This window comes from Neovison vison, chromosome 7 (assembly GCF_020171115.1).
Source record: "Neovison vison isolate M4711 chromosome 7, ASM_NN_V1, whole genome shotgun sequence".
In the NCBI taxonomy this organism is placed as follows: domain Eukaryota; kingdom Metazoa; phylum Chordata; class Mammalia; order Carnivora; family Mustelidae; genus Neogale; species Neogale vison.
The window spans coordinates 107784968-107803775 of NC_058097.1; the positions used below are offsets into that span (position 1 = coordinate 107784968).

General features: G+C 51.0%; 1 protein-coding gene across 2 annotated transcripts in view; it reads right to left on the reverse strand.

The window, feature by feature from the left end:
* Positions 1-718: 718 nt before the first annotated feature.
* The window catches only part of FXYD6 (FXYD domain containing ion transport regulator 6), a 29728-nt gene continuing 11638 nt past the window's right edge, over positions 719-18808 (reverse strand). The window contains exons 1-8 of one of the 2 annotated variants that reach the window (XM_044257924.1): positions 12221-12238; positions 6185-6247; positions 5931-5966; positions 5736-5810; positions 4922-4958; positions 4109-4158; positions 3544-3594; positions 719-2031 (exon numbers count right to left, since the gene is read on the reverse strand). In XM_044257924.1, the coding sequence (XP_044113859.1) occupies positions 3566-3594; positions 4109-4158; positions 4922-4958; positions 5736-5810; positions 5931-5966; positions 6185-6242 (285 nt within the window). In that variant the 5' untranslated portion in view covers positions 6243-6247; positions 12221-12238 and the 3' untranslated portion in view covers positions 719-2031; positions 3544-3565. Of the gene's footprint in view, positions 2032-3543; positions 3595-4108; positions 4159-4921; positions 4959-5735; positions 5811-5930; positions 5967-6184; positions 6248-12220; positions 12239-18808 lie in introns of those variants that run through there. The other variant, XM_044257923.1, reaches the window with a different exon arrangement.

The window sequence follows — 18808 nt, forward strand, 5'->3', positions numbered from 1 at the left end:
TCCCGGAGGGTCGCTGGCAGCTGGGCTCATTTGACCAATAGTCCTTTCCCGAACACTGAACTGGAATGTCTTTGGGGGGACACTGTCAGTGAACTCTGGCTCCTACGAGCCACCTCCTGTGTCACGACAGCGGATTCACCAATGGACATTATCTGCCTGGCCTCCAAGGCTTGGAGCCGACGTATGGAGTGCTTCAATGTGAGGCTAAAGGCCAGAGTCCGTGTGACTGGAGCACAGAAAGGAAGGGACTCATTCTACCTGAAGTCCTGGAAGGCTGCATAGAGAAGGCGGTATTTGGGGTTTGTGGGAGATGAAAAGGTAAGTAAGGGTCTGACCCACCCACACCCTCTTTGCCAAGTCCTTAGGTAGCAGCCCAGAGTCAACCAAAGGAAGAGGTTAGAACCTCTGGTTCTCGGCCAGCACGCCCTCAGGGGAGCTACCTGGACTCTTGGCTTCTGTGCAGGCCACACATCAGGTTCAGGTCCTGCCACAGGGCGGAGCCCGAGCCCACAGACTGGGAAGCAGGGGGAGGCAGGAGGGGGAAGGAGGGGGAGAGGAAGCAGAGGAACTTAGCGTCCAAGCTGCTGGCCCACACATACCCCGACTGCCTCTTCAGCAACCATTGCCTCCCTCTGACCAAGCACAGAGTCCCCGTAGCCCTACAAGCGCCCTACAAATACTCCAGCTTCTTGACACAAAGGAAAGCACTTAGAGCCACTAGGAAACAAACGGTGTTTTATTCCTTTCTGTGGCTGAGAGGGTAAGTCACAACACAGAGAACAGCAGTCACGGCGGCGCCGTTCGGTTAGTTTCCACAAGAACACGATGGATGGGATGGGGTCTGGCCGGACTCTCCATTCTCTATGACCTTCAACCTCTCGCTGTCCCCTCCGCTGCAGGGCTGTGAGCGCCTGCTCCATCTTTCTCTAACCTGCAGCTGGCCCGCTGCACCTGCCTCTCTAACCAGGGAAGGCGGGGCAAAGGGTGCAGGAGCCGTTGCTTCCTCCCCGTCAACAACACGGGGGCAGAGAACCCTGCTCTCCCGGCTGCCCCTCCCCAGAGTGCTGGCCCCAACAGAATGGGTCCCCTTGGCCCTCGCCTCCTGGAGACCTCATTCAGGGACAGGAGTCTGAGTCCAGAAGAGCTGGGCTATCGCTGGGAGTCTCAGAAGCAGGGAAGATGGGGGAGAGAAGCAGGGTTCCAGAGCCCATGGGGTTATTGCTGAGAAGATAGAAGATATGCAAGGGGCACATTCCCCAAGGAGTAGAGGAGAAGCCCCGGGCCCGGGATCCCGGGCTGCTGTGCCACAGGGCCAGGCAGAGGACTCCTCTGTGCCGGAAGCCCCAAGAGGAAATGACCACAGACGGGGCAGAGCCTGCCTGGAGGCAAAGCTGGGCTCACCGGCACCTTGCTGTCAACTTCCCATGGCCAAGAGACCCCAGAACAGACTCAGGTCGGGGCTGGAATACAGAAGCCAGGCTCTTGTGAAGGAAGTGAGAGAGGCCATGGAGAACGATCACAAAGGTGATGTAAACCTTCCCAAGTCCTGAGACAACGGGCGACCCCCACCCGTGCCCCCACCCCCACCTACACCCACCCCTCAATCAAGAGAAGGGACTGGTCTCTCAAGGGAAAAAGCAGAGTCCCAGGAGTAGGAGATGATGGGGCCGGGGCACAGGGGAGTAGGGAAGGGCCGGTGGCGGCATGGCTCAGCACCTGCCCAGGAAAGCGAGTCCGGGGTCACTAAAATACAACATCACCCACAAACAAGCAGCCACAGAGACCACAGTCATCAAACACACACACAGACACATCACAGGAGGTGGACGAGACCGCAGGCCACGGGCAGGGGAAGGCGGGTGTTTGTTGCATTACTAAGTTGTGGACCGTGTTCCGGGGACGGGGAGAGGGCAGGGGACACACACGTTCTTGGCTTCTCCTGGGGAAAGATCTGCTGCTGAAGTGGCCGGTGTTCTTAAGCATCAACATTGGCATCTAAAGGTTGGAGCAGCTTCCTTCGGGTTCCGGAGGCTAAGGGGGGAGAGAATTTAAATTAAAACACCACTTGGGTTCCTTCCAGGAATCTCTATCGGCTGTCTCCCTGCCTTCAGCACAGCCCCTGTGCCCCCTGAAACCCGCAGGATGAGACCTACTCGAGCACCACATTCCCAGCAACAAGCGGACTACGAGCCTGAAACACAGGGAAAGAAGGTGGAGGCGGGGGAGGGGGTGGCCCTCAGGAGAGGGCTTCTCTCAGCGGGGGCTGGAACCTGGGACACATGGAAAGAAAACTGTTAAACCCAGGGTTTCTATGTCAGGACACTCCCAGGAGCGGCTCACAGTCCCGAGATCTAAGAGAACAAGGTTTCTGAGGTAGTTCAAGTTTAAGAAAAAAAAAGAAGACAGGACAAGTGCTAGGTCTTGCCTCCTGCCCTTGAGCCTCCCCATACCACTCCCAAGATGGGACCTGCCAGCCACCACAAAGGGACAGAACACCACGCGACCAGCCTGTACGCCCACTCCGAGATTGGCATCTATGGCCACCTCGCGCGTGGGCAATCACTGACCTTTCTGAGCCCATCTAGAATAGAAGATGGACATAATAAGCCCTGCTCTGCTCACCTGCAGGGCTGTCATGAGGACGCTGTGTCATTGCACTCATGGTAGAATCTGGTGTACCAGGGATTTCGGTAAAAGGAATCTCTTCGCTGACAATTCAGGATGAGATCACAGACCTGTCTATTACGCTTTCCGTGAGGCAGATGCGAGTGGACAGGAGACCGACCTCTGCACTCCCCGGGCCCCAGCATATTCCAGAGAGCTCAGCAAGTGACACGGGCACAGACACAGAGGGGCGTGGTGGAAATGGCTGGAAGCTAAAGGGCCTGACTTCAAGTCCCACCTGTCACTTGCAATCTGTCCGCGGTGACCTCCGTTTCTTTTATCGATAAAACGGGGCTCAACCCCACCTGTCCTGCCTCTTCTAGCAGGCTCGAGTGTGAGTGTGTGTTTTGTGAGTGTATTTTGAAAACTAAGGCATTTGACGGTTATGACTCTCCCGTGTCCCTACAATGAACAGTGGAAGCAAACGCTAAACGGAATGCCCGTGAAGAGGGCACACGGAGGTAGGAGGGGAGGGGATAATACACTGTTCTCCCTAGCTTTGTGTAGATCTTGAAAGTTTTATTATAAAATGTTAATTTTTTAAAAAAGTGGCCCTAAGGTACTTTGACTCATCATTAAAAGCCATTATCTTTATGCTCCTTTGTATCGGGAGTATTTCACGAACTGTAATTTGCCCCCAAGTCTTGCCCATGTGGCAGCGAAGATGACACCCCATTAACTTGACCGCTGCGTTCTGCAGAGGTCTTAGTTCCCAACTGTTTACTGCGCATGTGCGGGCCGTCTCCCCCGTTCCCGTCCGCCTGTCTCACTGGCCTCCGAGCGTGGCTCCTAGTAAAAGCGGTCCCGCTGCTCTTCTCTGAGGAATGAGGAATGCGCAGTGACGGGGCCAGAGGAAGACACAGGCAGGCAGAATCTTACCTTCCTACCCGAGGGCTACACTTCAGTTCTCTGCTTTCTGGGGCTCCGTTGCTAGGGGGAAAAAAAAAAAAAAGAACCGATTGTAGAGAATGGACCCCTTGCCCTGCCCAGGGGGCATCCGCACCTCTGCCTGACGCGGGGGGCATCTGACCCGCACAGTAGAGAGGCGACTTGGCAGGATGTGGGGTCAGACAGACCCACATCTTGACCCACTCCTTGCTGGTTTTAGGAATTTGGCACATTCCTTAACCCTGCTGGGTCCCTTAGTTATAAACTGTGGATAGTGATGTCTACTCCAGCAGGCTGTGCGCCCATGAAGTGGGGTCTGCCTGACATAGAGCACCTGCCCCATACACGGTTGCTGTCACGAGTCCCAGCCTGTTTGGTGGCAGTGAGGGAGCACGGCAGAGCAGAGGCCCCAGGGACCTCCTTCCTGGCACGGAGGTGAGAGCACATCTGGTGAGCTCTAGGGAGGCCATGGTATTGGGTAACCAGCCTCCCTGAGCTATATGAGGACCCACCCAATTACTTCCACGCCACCCAGGCTGGTGGCCAGGACACGTACCATTCGCAGTAATGAGGGTCTCCACCTGGGCCTCTTCATCCCCCGGAGCCCTACAAGAGGAGAGACACAGCCCTCCCGTTAGAGGTCTGCAGGGCAAACCCGCTCTCCTGGCCGCACATGGCTGTCTGGATCTGGCCCCTCCGAGTCACTGCAGGCCTGAGCTCTCTCCACCAAAAGGGTGCATGGGGCAGGGGGAGAAGTCGGGATTGCAGGGTGCAGGGTCAGGGGAACTCACCAGCACCCTTCGGTGTTGGTTGGCCCCCAAGATAGGTAAGTGCTGGGCAGGACACACACCTCTAGGCCTGGGGGCTTGGGGTGTGTGTCCTGCCAGACTTCAGATTTCTGAGGTCCAGTGCTACCCCTGGTTTTTATAGTGGACTCATGGGGTCTGCCCCTTTACGGGTGGGGAGGTGAATGATAGGGAACCCAAGCTTCTACTTAGCCAAAGAGCCCCATGAACAGGTGGCAAGCAGGGACAGTGTCCCAGGTCCTGTAGAGAGGAGGACCTCACAAGAGGCTCTCAGGTCCTCTGCTTCCCTTCTCCATAGCCCAGCTGTCTCAAGTGCCTCCAGACAAGGGTCCAGCACCTTCTGGCCTCCCTCCCTTTCCCAGTGTATATCAGAAGAGAGGCGGGGCTAAACCTGGACATGTTTACCTCTCTTTTGCCTCAGGAAATGCCTGGCAATCCTCAAAACATCTACTCCTTACACCCATGGCCTCTTTCTGAGATAAGAACCCAAAAGAACACTCGTTTGGGACCCCCCATGCCCTCCTAGTGTTGTCCCCAGATGTCCACAGACACAGCATCCTTACCGGGGCTTCTGATTGAAACTGCACTTGCATCTGCGACCTGAAAGGCAAAGAAACCAGCCAAGGTCATGCTCCCGGCTGGAGCTCAAGGTCCTGCTCCTGGCTTGACCACAATGGGGCTGCCATGGGGGACCACATAAAAAGCACAGCTACGTGTAGCAATCCTCTGTCGGTGTAGGACTCTTCTGAGCCAAGGTTCAACATTCAATGGCTTTACTACCCTACCACAGTCGGCTGGATCAGACACGGCTCCATGCAGCCCAGGCTCATATAGGAAAGACAAACACAGGGCGCGTCCCGGGTGGGCACTCTGAGGACATTCCCCCACGTTCGCCTCCTGGATATGGCACGGGGACAGCTACTCTGCCCCTTCTTATTGTCTGCTGGTTCTCATCAAGCATTTACTTTGTTTGTTCCTCACGTTTTTTTTTTTTTTTTAAAGATTTTTATCTATTTATTTGATAGACAGAGAGAGATCACAGGTAGGCAGAAGGCAGGCAGAGAGAGGGGGGAAGCAGGCTCCCCGCTGAGCAGACAGCCCGATGTGGGGCTCAATCCCAGGACCCTGAGATCATGACCCGAGCTGAAGGCAGAGGCCTAAACCACTGAGCCACCCAGGCGCCCCTGTTCCTCACGGTTTTACTGAGCACTTACTATGTGGCCCACGCTGTATTCGGTCCTAGAGATAACAGGGAGAACGACAGTCTCCTTCCCGCTCCCCGGGGGAGAGCATGGCCAGGCTCTGCCACCGTTCTCCACCTGCTTAGCAGCTTACAGACGCCCCCTTACAGAGCGGACAGGGAACAGACAAACTTACTCAGGATAAGGAGAATCCCCACGGAGAAGAGCACCACGGCAAACACCAATCCCCCAATCCTCAGCGTCTGGTAGTCTGCCAAAGGAGCAAGGGGGAGACATGGAAGGGAGGGAAGGTGGAAAGGAGCATGGTTTGCCCTCCCCAGGGCGGGGCTGCACCTCCCCCTCCCTACCCAGTGTTCCCATCACTGCTCACCATAATGAAAAGGGTCCTTTTCTTCCTCCTGCTCAGCTGCCGAAAAAGTAAACAAAGGTGGGCAAAAGAAAGACAGTGAGATCTCTGATTCCTGAGTCTCCCCCAAGGCTCACAAGACTCACTTCCCACTGAGGGATGCCTGGGGAGGACAGCCCATTAACCAGAGATGCCTGGGGGAGCATATCAGCCACATAGAATGTGAGATTCCCCCAGCCCTACGGTCCCAAAGGGCCAGGACCTGGAAGGGTACTTACCACTGGCCAGGATGGTGGGAGCCAGCAGGCTGCATAGAAAGATCAGCACCGCCTCCATGGTGTCTGTGGATGGAGGAGGAACGTCATTCTCTGCACAGAAGACTCCCCACCCACCCCACCCCCAGCCTGATGTGGGGGCCGAGTCAGGCTCCAGGCTCCGAGTACTCTCCACGCGGAGAGAGTTCAGACAATTGAGCCAAAGCTGCCGTGGCAGAGCGTTCACAGAGACAGCTCCGCGTGCAGGAGCTCAGCGACTTTGACGGAATCCACGCCATCAGCAGGCACAATGACTGACCCATTCTGCAGGTAAAGAACCTGAGCCTGAAGAGGTTAAACAACACCTGTGGGAGAGTGAGCAGCAGAGGCCCAGTCCTCGCCCAGCTCAGGAAGCCCTCCACCACAATGCCTCTCCTGTATGGAAGCCAGAAGACTCTAAGGGCTTTGGAAATGACCCCAGCGGCGCCCTCCTCCCCAGGCCATCCTTCTGTGGCCACCCCCCGTTCACTAAGATGTCTGGGACTTCCTGGCCCAGTTCCCCACAGGCACATGCACCGGCAGAGTCTTTCTTCCGTAAGACAAAATGGGGCAGGTAAGCGGAGGTCGCCCTAGTCCAGCCAGCCACGCGGGGCGGGAGTCTTGCTGCTTACTGGTCTCCATATGGGAAACCCTGAAATGCTGACATTTATGCCTTCAGTTATGCCCGACACCCTGGCCCGAGCCAACTCCTCCCACAGCTTTAGTTCACAGTCCTCCAGAAAGGCGGTTTGCTCAAACCAAGGCGGTGTGGACACTGGCTCTCGGAGCCTCAGTGCCCTGACCTCTCCCCTTCCCTGGACTTCTGCTCGTGAGCTCATCAAGCCCCTGTCCCTGGAGCCAGGGATCCCAGGATAGGCCATCTGCATGGAGGCAGAAGGTGGCCAGGTGGTCCCTTCCAGGGACAGATTTCAGTGGAGTTATACATACCTCCCGCCTGGGCTTAAGGAACTGCAGTGAAGAGCCAGCAAGGAAAAGCAGGGGAAAAAACCCAAATCAGGAAAGCATAATGCTGTCTTCCCTTTATCCAGGGGGTGACACTGGCAGTGGCCTGACCCCTGGACCAGGACGGAGTGGCCAGGACCATGCTTGCTTTGAGGGATCCTCCCTCGGACTTTCCCCACCCCAAGCGAGCAGCCCCGGGTGCCCTGCCCCTCTCAGCCACCAGAGGTCACAACCGCCACATCCAGAGCCCCGAGGAGGCCCAGCCTTGGACGGGGGAGGCCGCTTGGGAAGTGTGTATCAAAAGGCAGTAATTGGCTCCTAATGCCATCTCACCTAATATTGGTAATTCTTTTCAATTTTACATACCTTATATGTATAAAAACGTAGGTAGCACACACATATAACGAAGCACAGTAACAAGACCAACACCCATAATGCAAGAACGAGACCTTCACCTACACCTGCAACAGCACACCTGTACTTTCCTCCAGCCTAACCCCCCGCCTCACTCCCACAGGGGAACAGCACCCTGGACAGCAGACACCCATACCTGCGTCATCACTCCCTTTGTTGTTCTTCAAAGACATTTCTTTTTAAAGATTTATTTATTTATTTCTTTATTGGAAAGAGAGAGAAAGCACGTGAGCAGGGGGAGGGGCAGAGGGAGAGGGAGAGAGAATCCCCAGCATATTCCCCTACAGAGCCCTATGCAGGGCTCCATCCCGGGACCCTGAGACCATGACCTGAGCCGAAACCAAAAGCCGGACACTGACTGAGCCACCCAGGTGCCCCAAAGACATTTTTTTAACTTAACATGTAATTCACATACCATGAAACTCATTTAAAAGTGTACATCCAGCCCTTTTGGGTACCTCCACAAAACTGCACACCCACCATCGCTAATTCCAGAACACATTCATCACCCTGAAAAGAAACCCTGTCCCTGCCAGCAGTCACTCCCATTCTGCCCTCCCCACCTCCCACCCCAGGCTCGGACAACCCCTGGTCTACTTTCTGTCTCTGTGGATTCACCTATTCTGGATACTTTATGTAAAAGAATTGTCCAATATGTGCCCTTTGGTATCTGGCGTCTTTCACGGAGCAGCACATTTTCAAGGTTCATCCGTGTCAGGCGTCAGAACATCACTCCGTTTTACAGCTACTATTTCAGCATATGGCTAACCCTCCTGCTCTTCTTCTTAAAAACCTATTTATTATGCATGAAATAAAATGGTGTTTAATGGAGCTTTTTTTTAGCTTTGTAATTACGACATGTTGTTGTTTACAGGGACTGGCTATTTTTGGTTCACGTGATGTTTCTAAGTTTCATCCACTGTGACGTGACCATAGTTCATGCGTTTCTGAAGTCCTGCAGTATCCCATCATGCAGATTAATTATTCTGTCCATGCTCCCACCAGTGGATTTTTTTTTTTTTTTGTTTTTCCCATTTTGTGTGATTGTAAATAAAGCAGCTGTGAACACTTTTCTGCATGCTGCCCAGGGCACACATGCAAGGCACTGTTTTTCGAATTTTTTGCCATCATTTTCATATGAAATATTTTTTTTAAAAGATTTTATTTGACAGAGAGAGACACAGCAAGAGAAGGAACACAAGCAGGGGGAGTGAGAGAGAGAGAAGCAGGCTTCCCACGGAGTAGGGAGCCCAATGCGGGGCTCAATTCCAGGACCCTGAGATCATGACCTGACCCGAAGGTAGAGGCTTAACCCACTGAGCCACCCAGGCGGCCCTATAGTTTCCCTTCTTAAAATAAAACAGCGAGGCCCATGAATGGGTCACTGTGCAGTAGAAAATGCATGTTCTAGAGACAGGCTGAGGAGTGAGGTCACTGAGCTGTACCGTATACAAACTATCCATCTTACAGAATACTCGCAAACTCTTTTCCAAAATGATCATGCCTGTTTCCACAACCCACCAACTGCATGACTGCCCCTATTTCTCTGCATCCCTAACAATATTTGGCATTGCCAGACTGCATAATTTCTGCCAACTGAGAGGTGCAAAGTGCGGTCTTCATTTGATCCCTTAGTGATGGAGTTGGGCATCTGTTTATTTGCCATTCCTGTTTCTTCATCAGTGATGGCTTTCATGACTTTGGCTCCTTTTTTTCAAGTGGGTTAACATGATTAGGATACTATCCATTTATTATTCTGGATATGAAATCTTTATCATTAAGTACTGCAAATGTCTCTTCCCAATTAGTGCTTTGACTTTTCATCTTTTGTTGCTGTCAGGTCATGACCAGAATGTCTTAATCCTAATGTAATTGAATGCGATTTTTTTTTTTTAATGCATCTTGTGGAAGATAATCTTTGTCTGCCCGAGTCAGAAGGAATTTTCTTCTGGACATTTTACAGCTTTGCCTTTGACATTGAAATCTTTATTCCACCCAGAATTGGTGTTCATGTAAGGCAGGAGGTAGGGATCTAAATTCTACTAGCTGTCCTGGCACTATGTGTTCGCAACCCATCCCCTCTTTCCTCTGAAATGGTCCTGCTGCTTCCATCACATACCCAGTTTCTACTCAGGTGTGTGTCTGTTTCTGCGACTCCTTTTTTGATCCGTTGGTCCATCTGTCTGCTCCCACGTCAGAATCAGTGTCTCAGCTGGTACAGCCTGATAGTAATCTTCCCATGTGGTAGAATTCTCCTCTTCATTTTCTTCTTTCTTCTCTTTCTCTTCCATCAGGAATATCCTCCCTATTTTTGGTCTTTTACTCTTACATAGAAATTTTAGAATCAGCCTGTCCAATGCATCTAACATGACTGAGGATCTCATTGCAAGAGATCTGTGTGTAGAACCACCCAAGGAAAACTGGCATTCATGTAATCTTGAGTCTCTTTTCCATAAAAACATCTTTTCATTGGTTTACGTCCTTTTTAATGTCTTTTAATGGTTTTATAAAGGCTTTTATATCGGTCTTGCTCATCTTCTATTAGATTTCTTCCTGGGTGCTATATGCTTCTTCCTGCTATTTTAAATGCTATCTTTTGTGTGTGTTTTCTAACTTTTGCTGGCACAGAGAAAGGCAATTGATTTGTACATATTGACCTTAAATCCAATCTCACTAAACTCTCTTATTATTTCTAATAATTAACCTGTGGAGTCCCTTGGGTTTTCTCTGTGGACACATCACCAGTAAATGACTGTACTGTCTCCTCTTTGCCGATGCTTACCTTTTGTTGATTTTTATTTCTTGTCTTATGTCCTGCCAGGCCTTACCGTAAAATGTAGACTAGAAGCAGGAGTACCGGACACGCACACATGGAGTCCTGTTAGCGGCTTTACTTTTTAGTTGTATTTCATTTTTGTGTGTATTTTTAGTTCTTCCCAACCTTACTGTGATGTGACACCTAACAATATGTTAGGTTTAAGGTGCGATGATTCATTTGATGCTTGTTTATGCTGCAAAATATTGCCACAGTAAGATTAGCTAACACCTCTACCACCTCACATAATTACCTTTTGTGTGCATGGTGAGGAACAACAAAGAAAATGTGGCCTAAATACAATGAAATATTGTTCAGCCATCAAGAGACGGGAATTATGGATTTTAAATAGGTTTCTTCTAATGTTTTATAAGTTCCACCTCTAATCCTGGTTTTCTAAGATGTTTCTGTTTTACATTATTTAGGAATGAGTATTCTACATCTACAGATTTGACCTTTAATCTATCAATGAAAGAAATTATGTGCGTGGATCATCTAATGTCAAATCATCCTTGCATTGCTGGGATAAAACCAATGTATTGCCTTCTTGGTAACCTGACGGTTTGGGTTCGCTGAGCTTTTGTTTAGGATTTTTGCATTTCTGTGCTTGAGTAAGATTGGGCTGCAATTTTTATTTTGTACTGGCCTTCCCTGGTTTGGGTATTGTGGTAGTCCTAGCCTCACAGAACTAGTATTTCCTCTCTTGCTCTTCCCTGGAAGAGTTGGCAGAAGACTGAAATAATCTATTCTTCGAACGTCCGGTAGTACTAACCTGTGAAATCATCTAACTTTGTCTTTCCTTTGTGGGAGGATTTTCAGTTGTCTTTTCCACTCATTAATGGCCATGAGACACCTCAGATTTCTCTCCTTGAGCATATTTAATGAGTATGATTTTTAGAGCAATTTGCTCTTTTCTTCTTTCAAACTTAATGCCATACCGTTGTTTATAGTATTTTCTATTTATCCTTAGCAACCAGTAATTTCTGTTGGATCTGTGGTTATGTCTTTTTTTTTTGCATTCTTCATATTGTTTATTTGTGATGACTCTTTTTTTCTTTTTTTAAAGATTTTATTTATTTATTTGACAGAGAGAGGGATCACAAGTAGGCAGAGAGGGAGGCAAAGAGAGAGGGGGAAGCAGGCTCCCTGCTGAGCAGAGAGCCCGATGTGGGGCTGGATCCCAGGACTCTAGGATCATGACCTGAGTCAAAGGCAGAGGCTTCACGACTTCACGACTCTCTTTTCTTCATCAGCTCCACTAGATGCTCACCTATTTCAAGTCTTTTCAAGAACCTGATCTTGGTTTTGCTGATCCTCTTCACTGTGTTTTAAATTGTCCTCCATCCTGCCCTTATGTGTTCTCTGACTTTATTTATTCAGCATCTCCCTCTACTGGTTGAGAAATTATGCAAGCTATTTCTAGTTGAATGGTTACCTTTGGAATTTCACCACGGGTGTTTGCTATAGACCGAATGTTTGTGTCCCCCAAATTCATGTATTGAAACCTAATCCTCAATGGGATATACTTGGAGATGGATCTTTGGGAGGGGATTAGATCCTGAGGGCAACCCTCATGAATGGCATTACTGTCCTTAAAAAAGGGAGCTCTCTGGCTCCTGGGTGACTCAGTCGGTTAAGTGTCTGCCTTCGATTCAGGTCATGATCCCAGTTCAGCGGGGAGTCTGCTTCTCCCTCTGCCCCTCTCCCCAGGGTGTGGTCTCTTTCAAATAAACAAATAAAATCTTCTAAAAAATTTTTTTAAAATAAAAAACAAAAGAGAGTTCTCTCGCCTCTCCCACCAAGTGAGGCTTCAGTGAGAAGATGGTCACCTGTGAATCAGGAAGCGGGTTCTCATCAGACACCAAATTTGCCAGCACCTTGATCTTGGACTTCCAGCCTTTAGAACTATGAGAAATAAATTTCTGTTATTTATAAGTCGCCTAGTCTATGGTACTCTGTTATAGCAGTCCAAGCAGACTAAGATAGTATTTGATTTAACAAAGACTTTTAAAGAGTCTAATGTTAAAAGGTATCAGAGTAACTAAGCATAATACCCTTCCTGAAAAATTAAAAAAAAAAATCACCTCCCTCCTAATATGTATACTATTGTTGTAAAGCTTTCAGTTCTTTTTAAAAATTCTATGACATGGATATTAGTATTTATGTTTCATGGAAACATGTTTGTTTAGATTAACCCACATGTGCGGTACCCAGCCTTCAAGATGGTCCCCAGGTTTGAGAGCCTTACATAGTACCCTCCCCCACTGCACCATGTGGCCAATAAAACACAGTGAAATTGATATGTCACTTCCAATACTGGATTACAAAAGGCACCATGGCTTTCTTTCCTCTCTCTCTCTCTCAGATTACTTGCTCTTAGGGAAAAATCACCTGCCATGTCTTAAGGATGCTCATGGCAAAGAACTGAGGACCTCAGCTCAAAAGCTTCTAGAGAGCAGACCTGCCATGAGCCAAGTAAGTGAACTTGGAGGCAGATCCTCCAGCTTCCACACAATTGCTCCCCGCTGCTGACAGCTTGATGGCAACCGTGTTAGCAATGCAGAGCAGAACCATGGAGCCCAGCTGCTGCCTCATTCCTGACCTCTGAAACTGTACAAGATCACGAACGCTCTTGTTTGGGGCTCATTTGTTATGCAGTGGAAGATAACTAATACAACGTACCTACTAACCGATTTCTTCACGATTCTTTTTGACTCTTAGCCATTTGTCAAGACATTTCCTTTACTCCGCAAGAAAATCTTTCTAGAATTTTCTTTAATGAAAATCTATCAGTTACAAACTCAATTTTTGTGCACCTGAAAATGTTTTCATTTCACCTTTCCAGTGCACAGACTCAAGGGTGATCCTAGTGATTGTGACCTACCTCTAGTGTTCCAGCCTTAGTGTAATGCCTTCATCTTGAATGGGGACAACAGCTGAGACTGGCTGCTGGCCAGGAGAGGGATTTTTTGGCCCCTCACAAGAGTAGAAAAGACACATGTAAAGGGTTCCAGGGCACCCGTTACTGTTTTGCATTTCCCTCAACTCTCCCAAATCCTCTCCATGCATGATCAGGATCAAGCACACTGAGCACACGCTGAATCCTAGAACGAGGAATATTCTTCTGGGCTCTGCCAGGGCTAAATAGGTAAACAAGACATAACCTCGGCTTCCAAGCATTGGTGGGGTCTGGAAGCAGAGGGCTCTAGTACATCAGCAAGGGTGAAGAGAGCTTCACGGGAGGGAAAGTCAGAGGTAGAGACTACAAAGGAGACTCCTTTGGGGCAGGGAGAGAGGGAGAAGGGAATACAACAGGAGACCTGGAACAATCCCATGGAGGAGCGGACATTTCAGCTGGACCTTGAAAGAATCCCATGGAGGAGCGGACATTTCAGCTGGACCTTGAAAGAAGGATGGGATTTTTTTTTAAGATTTTATTTATTTATCAGAGAGAGAGAGGGAGAGCGAGCGAGCACAGGCAGACAGAATGGCAGGCAGAAGCAGAGGGAGAAGCAGGCTCCCTGCTGAGCAAGGAGCCCGATGTGGGACTCGATCCCAGGATGCTGGGATCATGACCTGAGCCAAAGGCAGCTGCTTAACCAACTGAGCCACCCAGATGTCCCAAGGATGGGATTTTTGCTGGACAGGGGCAAGAAGAGAGAAACTAAGGGCCTTCTGGCAAAGGCAATAGCATGAACCAAGGCAATGAGAAGGGAATACGGGAAGCAGGGAAAACAACTAGTACTCAGTTCAAGTTCTAAGTTCAGTCCAAGTTGCCCCTCCAGGCACTCCACCGTGATGGCCTGCAGGGGCTACCACAGAAGGACTCTGAATAAGATCCCTCAGGAGAGAGGGCCTCCGCCATCAGTAATGCCTGCCCAGCACAGGAGGGGGTTGAGACAGCAATCGGCCAAGTATGTGCCATTTTTAGAGTAAGCTACCTTCCAAACAGTGAACAGTCCTGTTGAGGGAAAACATGAAGGGTGGATGGCGAGAATTCTAAGTCAGAGGGTGGAGGGCCTCGAATGCCAAGCTGAAGAGGAAAGACCAGTCTTTGTGTTCTGAAGAAAGCACTTCTGATCGAGTTACAGTGTGCTCAAAGAAATACTGTTACAGATTTGGAAAGTCACCAACTCCCTGCTCCTCCAAGCTGCAGTCCAGGCCTGGCCTACACCAGTCACACCTCGGCACAGGCCTCCTCACGGTGCCGCTTGGCCCCGACAGCCATTTTTAAGTCTTGTTGGTCCCACTGGCATGGCCCCTGAGACAAGAGGCCAAACACACACACAATGTTCTTCTCTCACAGCTGCACCGAGAAACTCATCTGGGCCTCCCCTCCCTCCCACACAGCCACCCCTGGTGTCCCACGCCTTCTCTACCACATTCCTCTCTCCCAGACAGGAAGCAGGGCTGCCTGCGGCTGGCTAAGGGTAGGTGCCAGAGGAGGGGAGGTTAAGAGGTGGTAGAAGTGACAAGTCTCCTTTCCAGGCCACAGAGTCTAAGGAGTAAATAGAAGAGGGGGTTCAGGAAGGAACATGAAGCCCCATATGCACGGGAGGCCCCGAGCCCCTGCGTGGGGGTCCCTGAGGACTGGGCTCTCCCGGTCAGGGGTCAGGACACGTCGTCACCATGAGGTACCGGACCCCCTCCCTCCACCTCTCCCTAGCCCGGAAATTCTAGATCCTTTAGGCCACCCTTCCCAGCTGGCAGAAGGCATCAGCCACAGTTTGCTTCCTCCGTGGCATCCCATGAGAGAGAATTAGGGTTTCCACTCGTTTCTCTTCCCCTCCTTTCTGTGTTCTGTTCTCTCGACATCTGTCAACGGCGGGCATTCAGGTGGCAGTGGCCCTTCCATGTTAATATTGTTCCCTGATCTCCCTGCCTTTTGCACAGTTGCTTTCCGCATGTGCGAGAGAAAGCACTCAGAAGATTCTCTCCGGCGATTATCTTTCCATTCTGAGTCACATAATTTCACATAATTGCTGGGCAAAAGCTGCTCCAAAAAGAAGCCACTGGTTGATGAGGGAGCCGTGTGCTCTATTAGTTTTGATTCCCTGCAGCCGTGAGGGAGAACAGAATACCAGCTCCATTGTGAAAATAACTCCGAAACAACCGCCCCAATGTGCACCGGCTCCCAATCACAGTGGGACTGGATCGGCTCACGCTCAGCCCTCTGTCCCTCCGCACACCCACCCCAGCCTCAAGGCCCATCAGTCACCTGCTTCTCACCTCCTTGCCTTCCTTCAGGCTCTGCCCATGGAAAACATGCCCTGGGGGATCACCAAGGCCTGGGTCTCCACAGGATTCCCCGAAGAAAGCCGAGCCCCTCCTCCCACCCCTTCCAGACAAGACCTGCTGAAAGGGACCCTTGATGGGGTCACAGAACACAGGGACCCCATTATTTAGGTGAACGGGTTACCCTTGACTGTTACAGTATTCCCCGGACACGTGATATAGCCTGAGATGTACCCAAATCCGCAACAGAGAGGCCTGGTAAGAGAAGACGTCACCGTGTATAAGCAGAATAAAACTAAGCTGTGCGGTTTACCAGATGCAGCTGGAGTCACAGCACCCGGGGTTAGAAGGACGGAGATAAAAGCTCTTCTTATCAGAGGAGAGTGAGGCAGAACAGGGATGGAGCCTATGAGCACAGCTGGTCAGGGCACAAAGGGACTGGGAGGTGGGCAGGCCAGGCTTGCAGGACGGAAGGCCATGAAGGCAGCAGGGAAGAAGACAGGGCACCGGCAGGAAAGGGGGCCGCCAGGGCAATGAGAGGGGGCAGGAGGAAAGCCCCTGCCAGGCTCCTCGGCTCGCCAGTGGAAGACCACCTTTGACCAGAGACATTCAGGGGGACCGTGGTGGCTTCTGGAAGGCGAACAGTGGCGTCAATCCAGAGAGGGCCTACAGAAGGTTTGGAGCTCAAGTCTTAGTCTCTCAATGGGAGGGCGAAAAACAGGAGAGGGAAAAAAACTAGAAAAAAAAATTTTTAAATAATGGAAAAGTCCTTTCTACTTCTGCTGGCCCTGCCGCGTGGCCAAGCTGAGTGCAGGCGGCATAGCTCTGAATAGTCTAAGGCTGGCAAAAGACTACGAAGAGAAAAGGTCCAAGACTAGAAAACATCACCAACAAACTGGTCTGATTTACCATGGTGCAGGGGGGTCCTCAGACACTGACTGGTAAGTCTTACAGTTTGGCAGGCAAACAGGACAAGGTCATCTGATCTGTTTGTGTCAAGATCTCTTTGGAGACGGGGGACAGGCCCTGGCGGCCTTTCCAGGCCTCCGTAGCCTGGGACTCCGTGAAAGGGCTGTGTCGCACCTGGTAAGTGTGACCATTACTTCTGGGTTACACATGCCGATGAATGGGGCTGCAGACGTGGCCAGCACAAGCCGCCAGATACTGCCCAAACCTGGCGTTTAGCTTTGGAATGTGCAGGACCTTATGAGAAGTTAGGTATGATAATGTCTCAGCTGGAAAGGCTGGAATGTTCTTGATCTTCTCTGGTACCCCCTTCCACGGATGATGTCTCCCTGCCTCCCCATCCATGCCGGGGCAACAGGCATCCTCGGCCCTCAGAAAATCACCGCTGCCCCCTCACACACAGAGGCCCTTTCCTGTCACTGCTCATCACCTTCCTGCTTCCAGTCTTGGATGCTCTGGCCTAAAGCTCTCTTTGCTTTGGGGGTTTTATGTGCCAGAATAAAGAGAAAAAAAAGAACAAAAGGACAGTCATCATCTACTTGACAGCTGTGTCTGGAAGAGCTCGGAGGGCACTTTTCCACACCCCTTCCTGCCGAGCCCAGCTCACCTCTGGCTCCTTCTCTGCTTTCAGGGTGGGGTGTTTGCCCCTCACCGCCTGTCCCCTGGGACCAGTCACCTGGAAACAGGCCAGGACCACTCGGTGGCCTCAATCCACCAAATGGATGCCCTAAACGCTGGCCTTGAAGCTCCCCAACCACAGTGACCCAGAGCCATGAGCCTCATCACCTGCTTCTGTAAAATACAGGCTGCATTGGTCCTCTTCGGCCCCTTCTGGAAAGCAGCTTAGAACCCCTTCCTCTTATGAGACCCAACTGCAGCCTCCCTGCCTGGACGCCTCTGGGTGGCGCTGCCCAGCCCCCGCCCCCAGGCCAGTGGACCCCCACCCCGGGGAGCACGCCCACGAGCCAGGGGAGCTTCAGGATGCAAACTTCCCAAAGAGGGACCCTCAGGGCCAGGGCTCCTTGCAGCTCACACGTATCCCAGTCCCCACTCACGCTGCGCACTTCCCGGAGCCCAGCCTTGACGAGAGTGTGAAACGGAAGGTGGAGGAAAGGCAGGGGAGTCTTCTCAGTGGTAGGGAGCAGTGAACTTGGTGGTAGGAATGAGCAAGCTGCTGGCAGGTGGGGGTTTGGGGCTGGGAACAGAGGCATGCCTGGAACACAGGAGTCCTTCTATCAACTCCGTGGAAGGAAATGCTAGGAGCTAAAAAGTTTGCGAAGGGAAGCCCATATCTGAAGCCCAGTCTAGGGGCCTGGACTGGTACAAGAGGTCATGGCAAATAGCCTATGAGGTACGTATTCCCATCAAACCCATTTTAAAGGCAAAGAAACTAACGTGGACAGAGAGGGGTCCCCTGAATGTAGGAGGATTCTAGACTTCAACCCTGCTTTGTTGGCTTCCTACTGGGAGCCCAGGACTCAGCCCAGGGGAGAGCTCACATCCTCTCGGTGGGCTACCTGCACTGCAGTTGCTAGGGCAGAGGGGAGCCCACATCCCCAGGCAGTGGCACCCTGCTCCTGGCTCCTCCCCCAGCCTCGTGGGCTGAGCTCTGCACAGGGGGCCACGACGAGGGCCTCCGAGTGAAAGTTGTCAGCCAAGCTCCCCAGCATCTCGCGCTTCATCCATATTCATACAGTGAATATGCGCTGCCTGCCAGCTCGCCCTTGAGGGAGAATTTATAGTCCCTTGTTGGACGGAGAGCTGTTTACTCAGGAGGGTGATTTTTTTCTTTTTTAACAGATTCCAGAATTCTGCAGCTGATTAGGGCGCACTTGTGTCACGCCAAGAACTCTTCTCAGTGGTTTAAATATCCTAACTCATTTCATCCTTACAGCACTTCCAGAACGTGACTATGATTAGGATCGTCCCCATGAGACAGATGGAGAAACTGAGGCCAGGAAAGTCAAGTAACTTTTGCCCGAAGTCCTAGAGCTGGAAAGTAGCAGAGCCTGGATTTAAACCCAAGATATCTGGCTCCAGAGTCCTTGTTCTGAGCCACTCTACTGTCCTACCACTCTGCCACACAGTGGTTTTGTGGCCTTGAACAAGTTACTCTACCTCTCAGAGCCTCTGCTTCTGAAACACAGAACAAGAACAGTAACGTGCACCTCAGGAGCCGTGAGGATCAGAAGAAATCACTCTGGTGCACGGGCCAC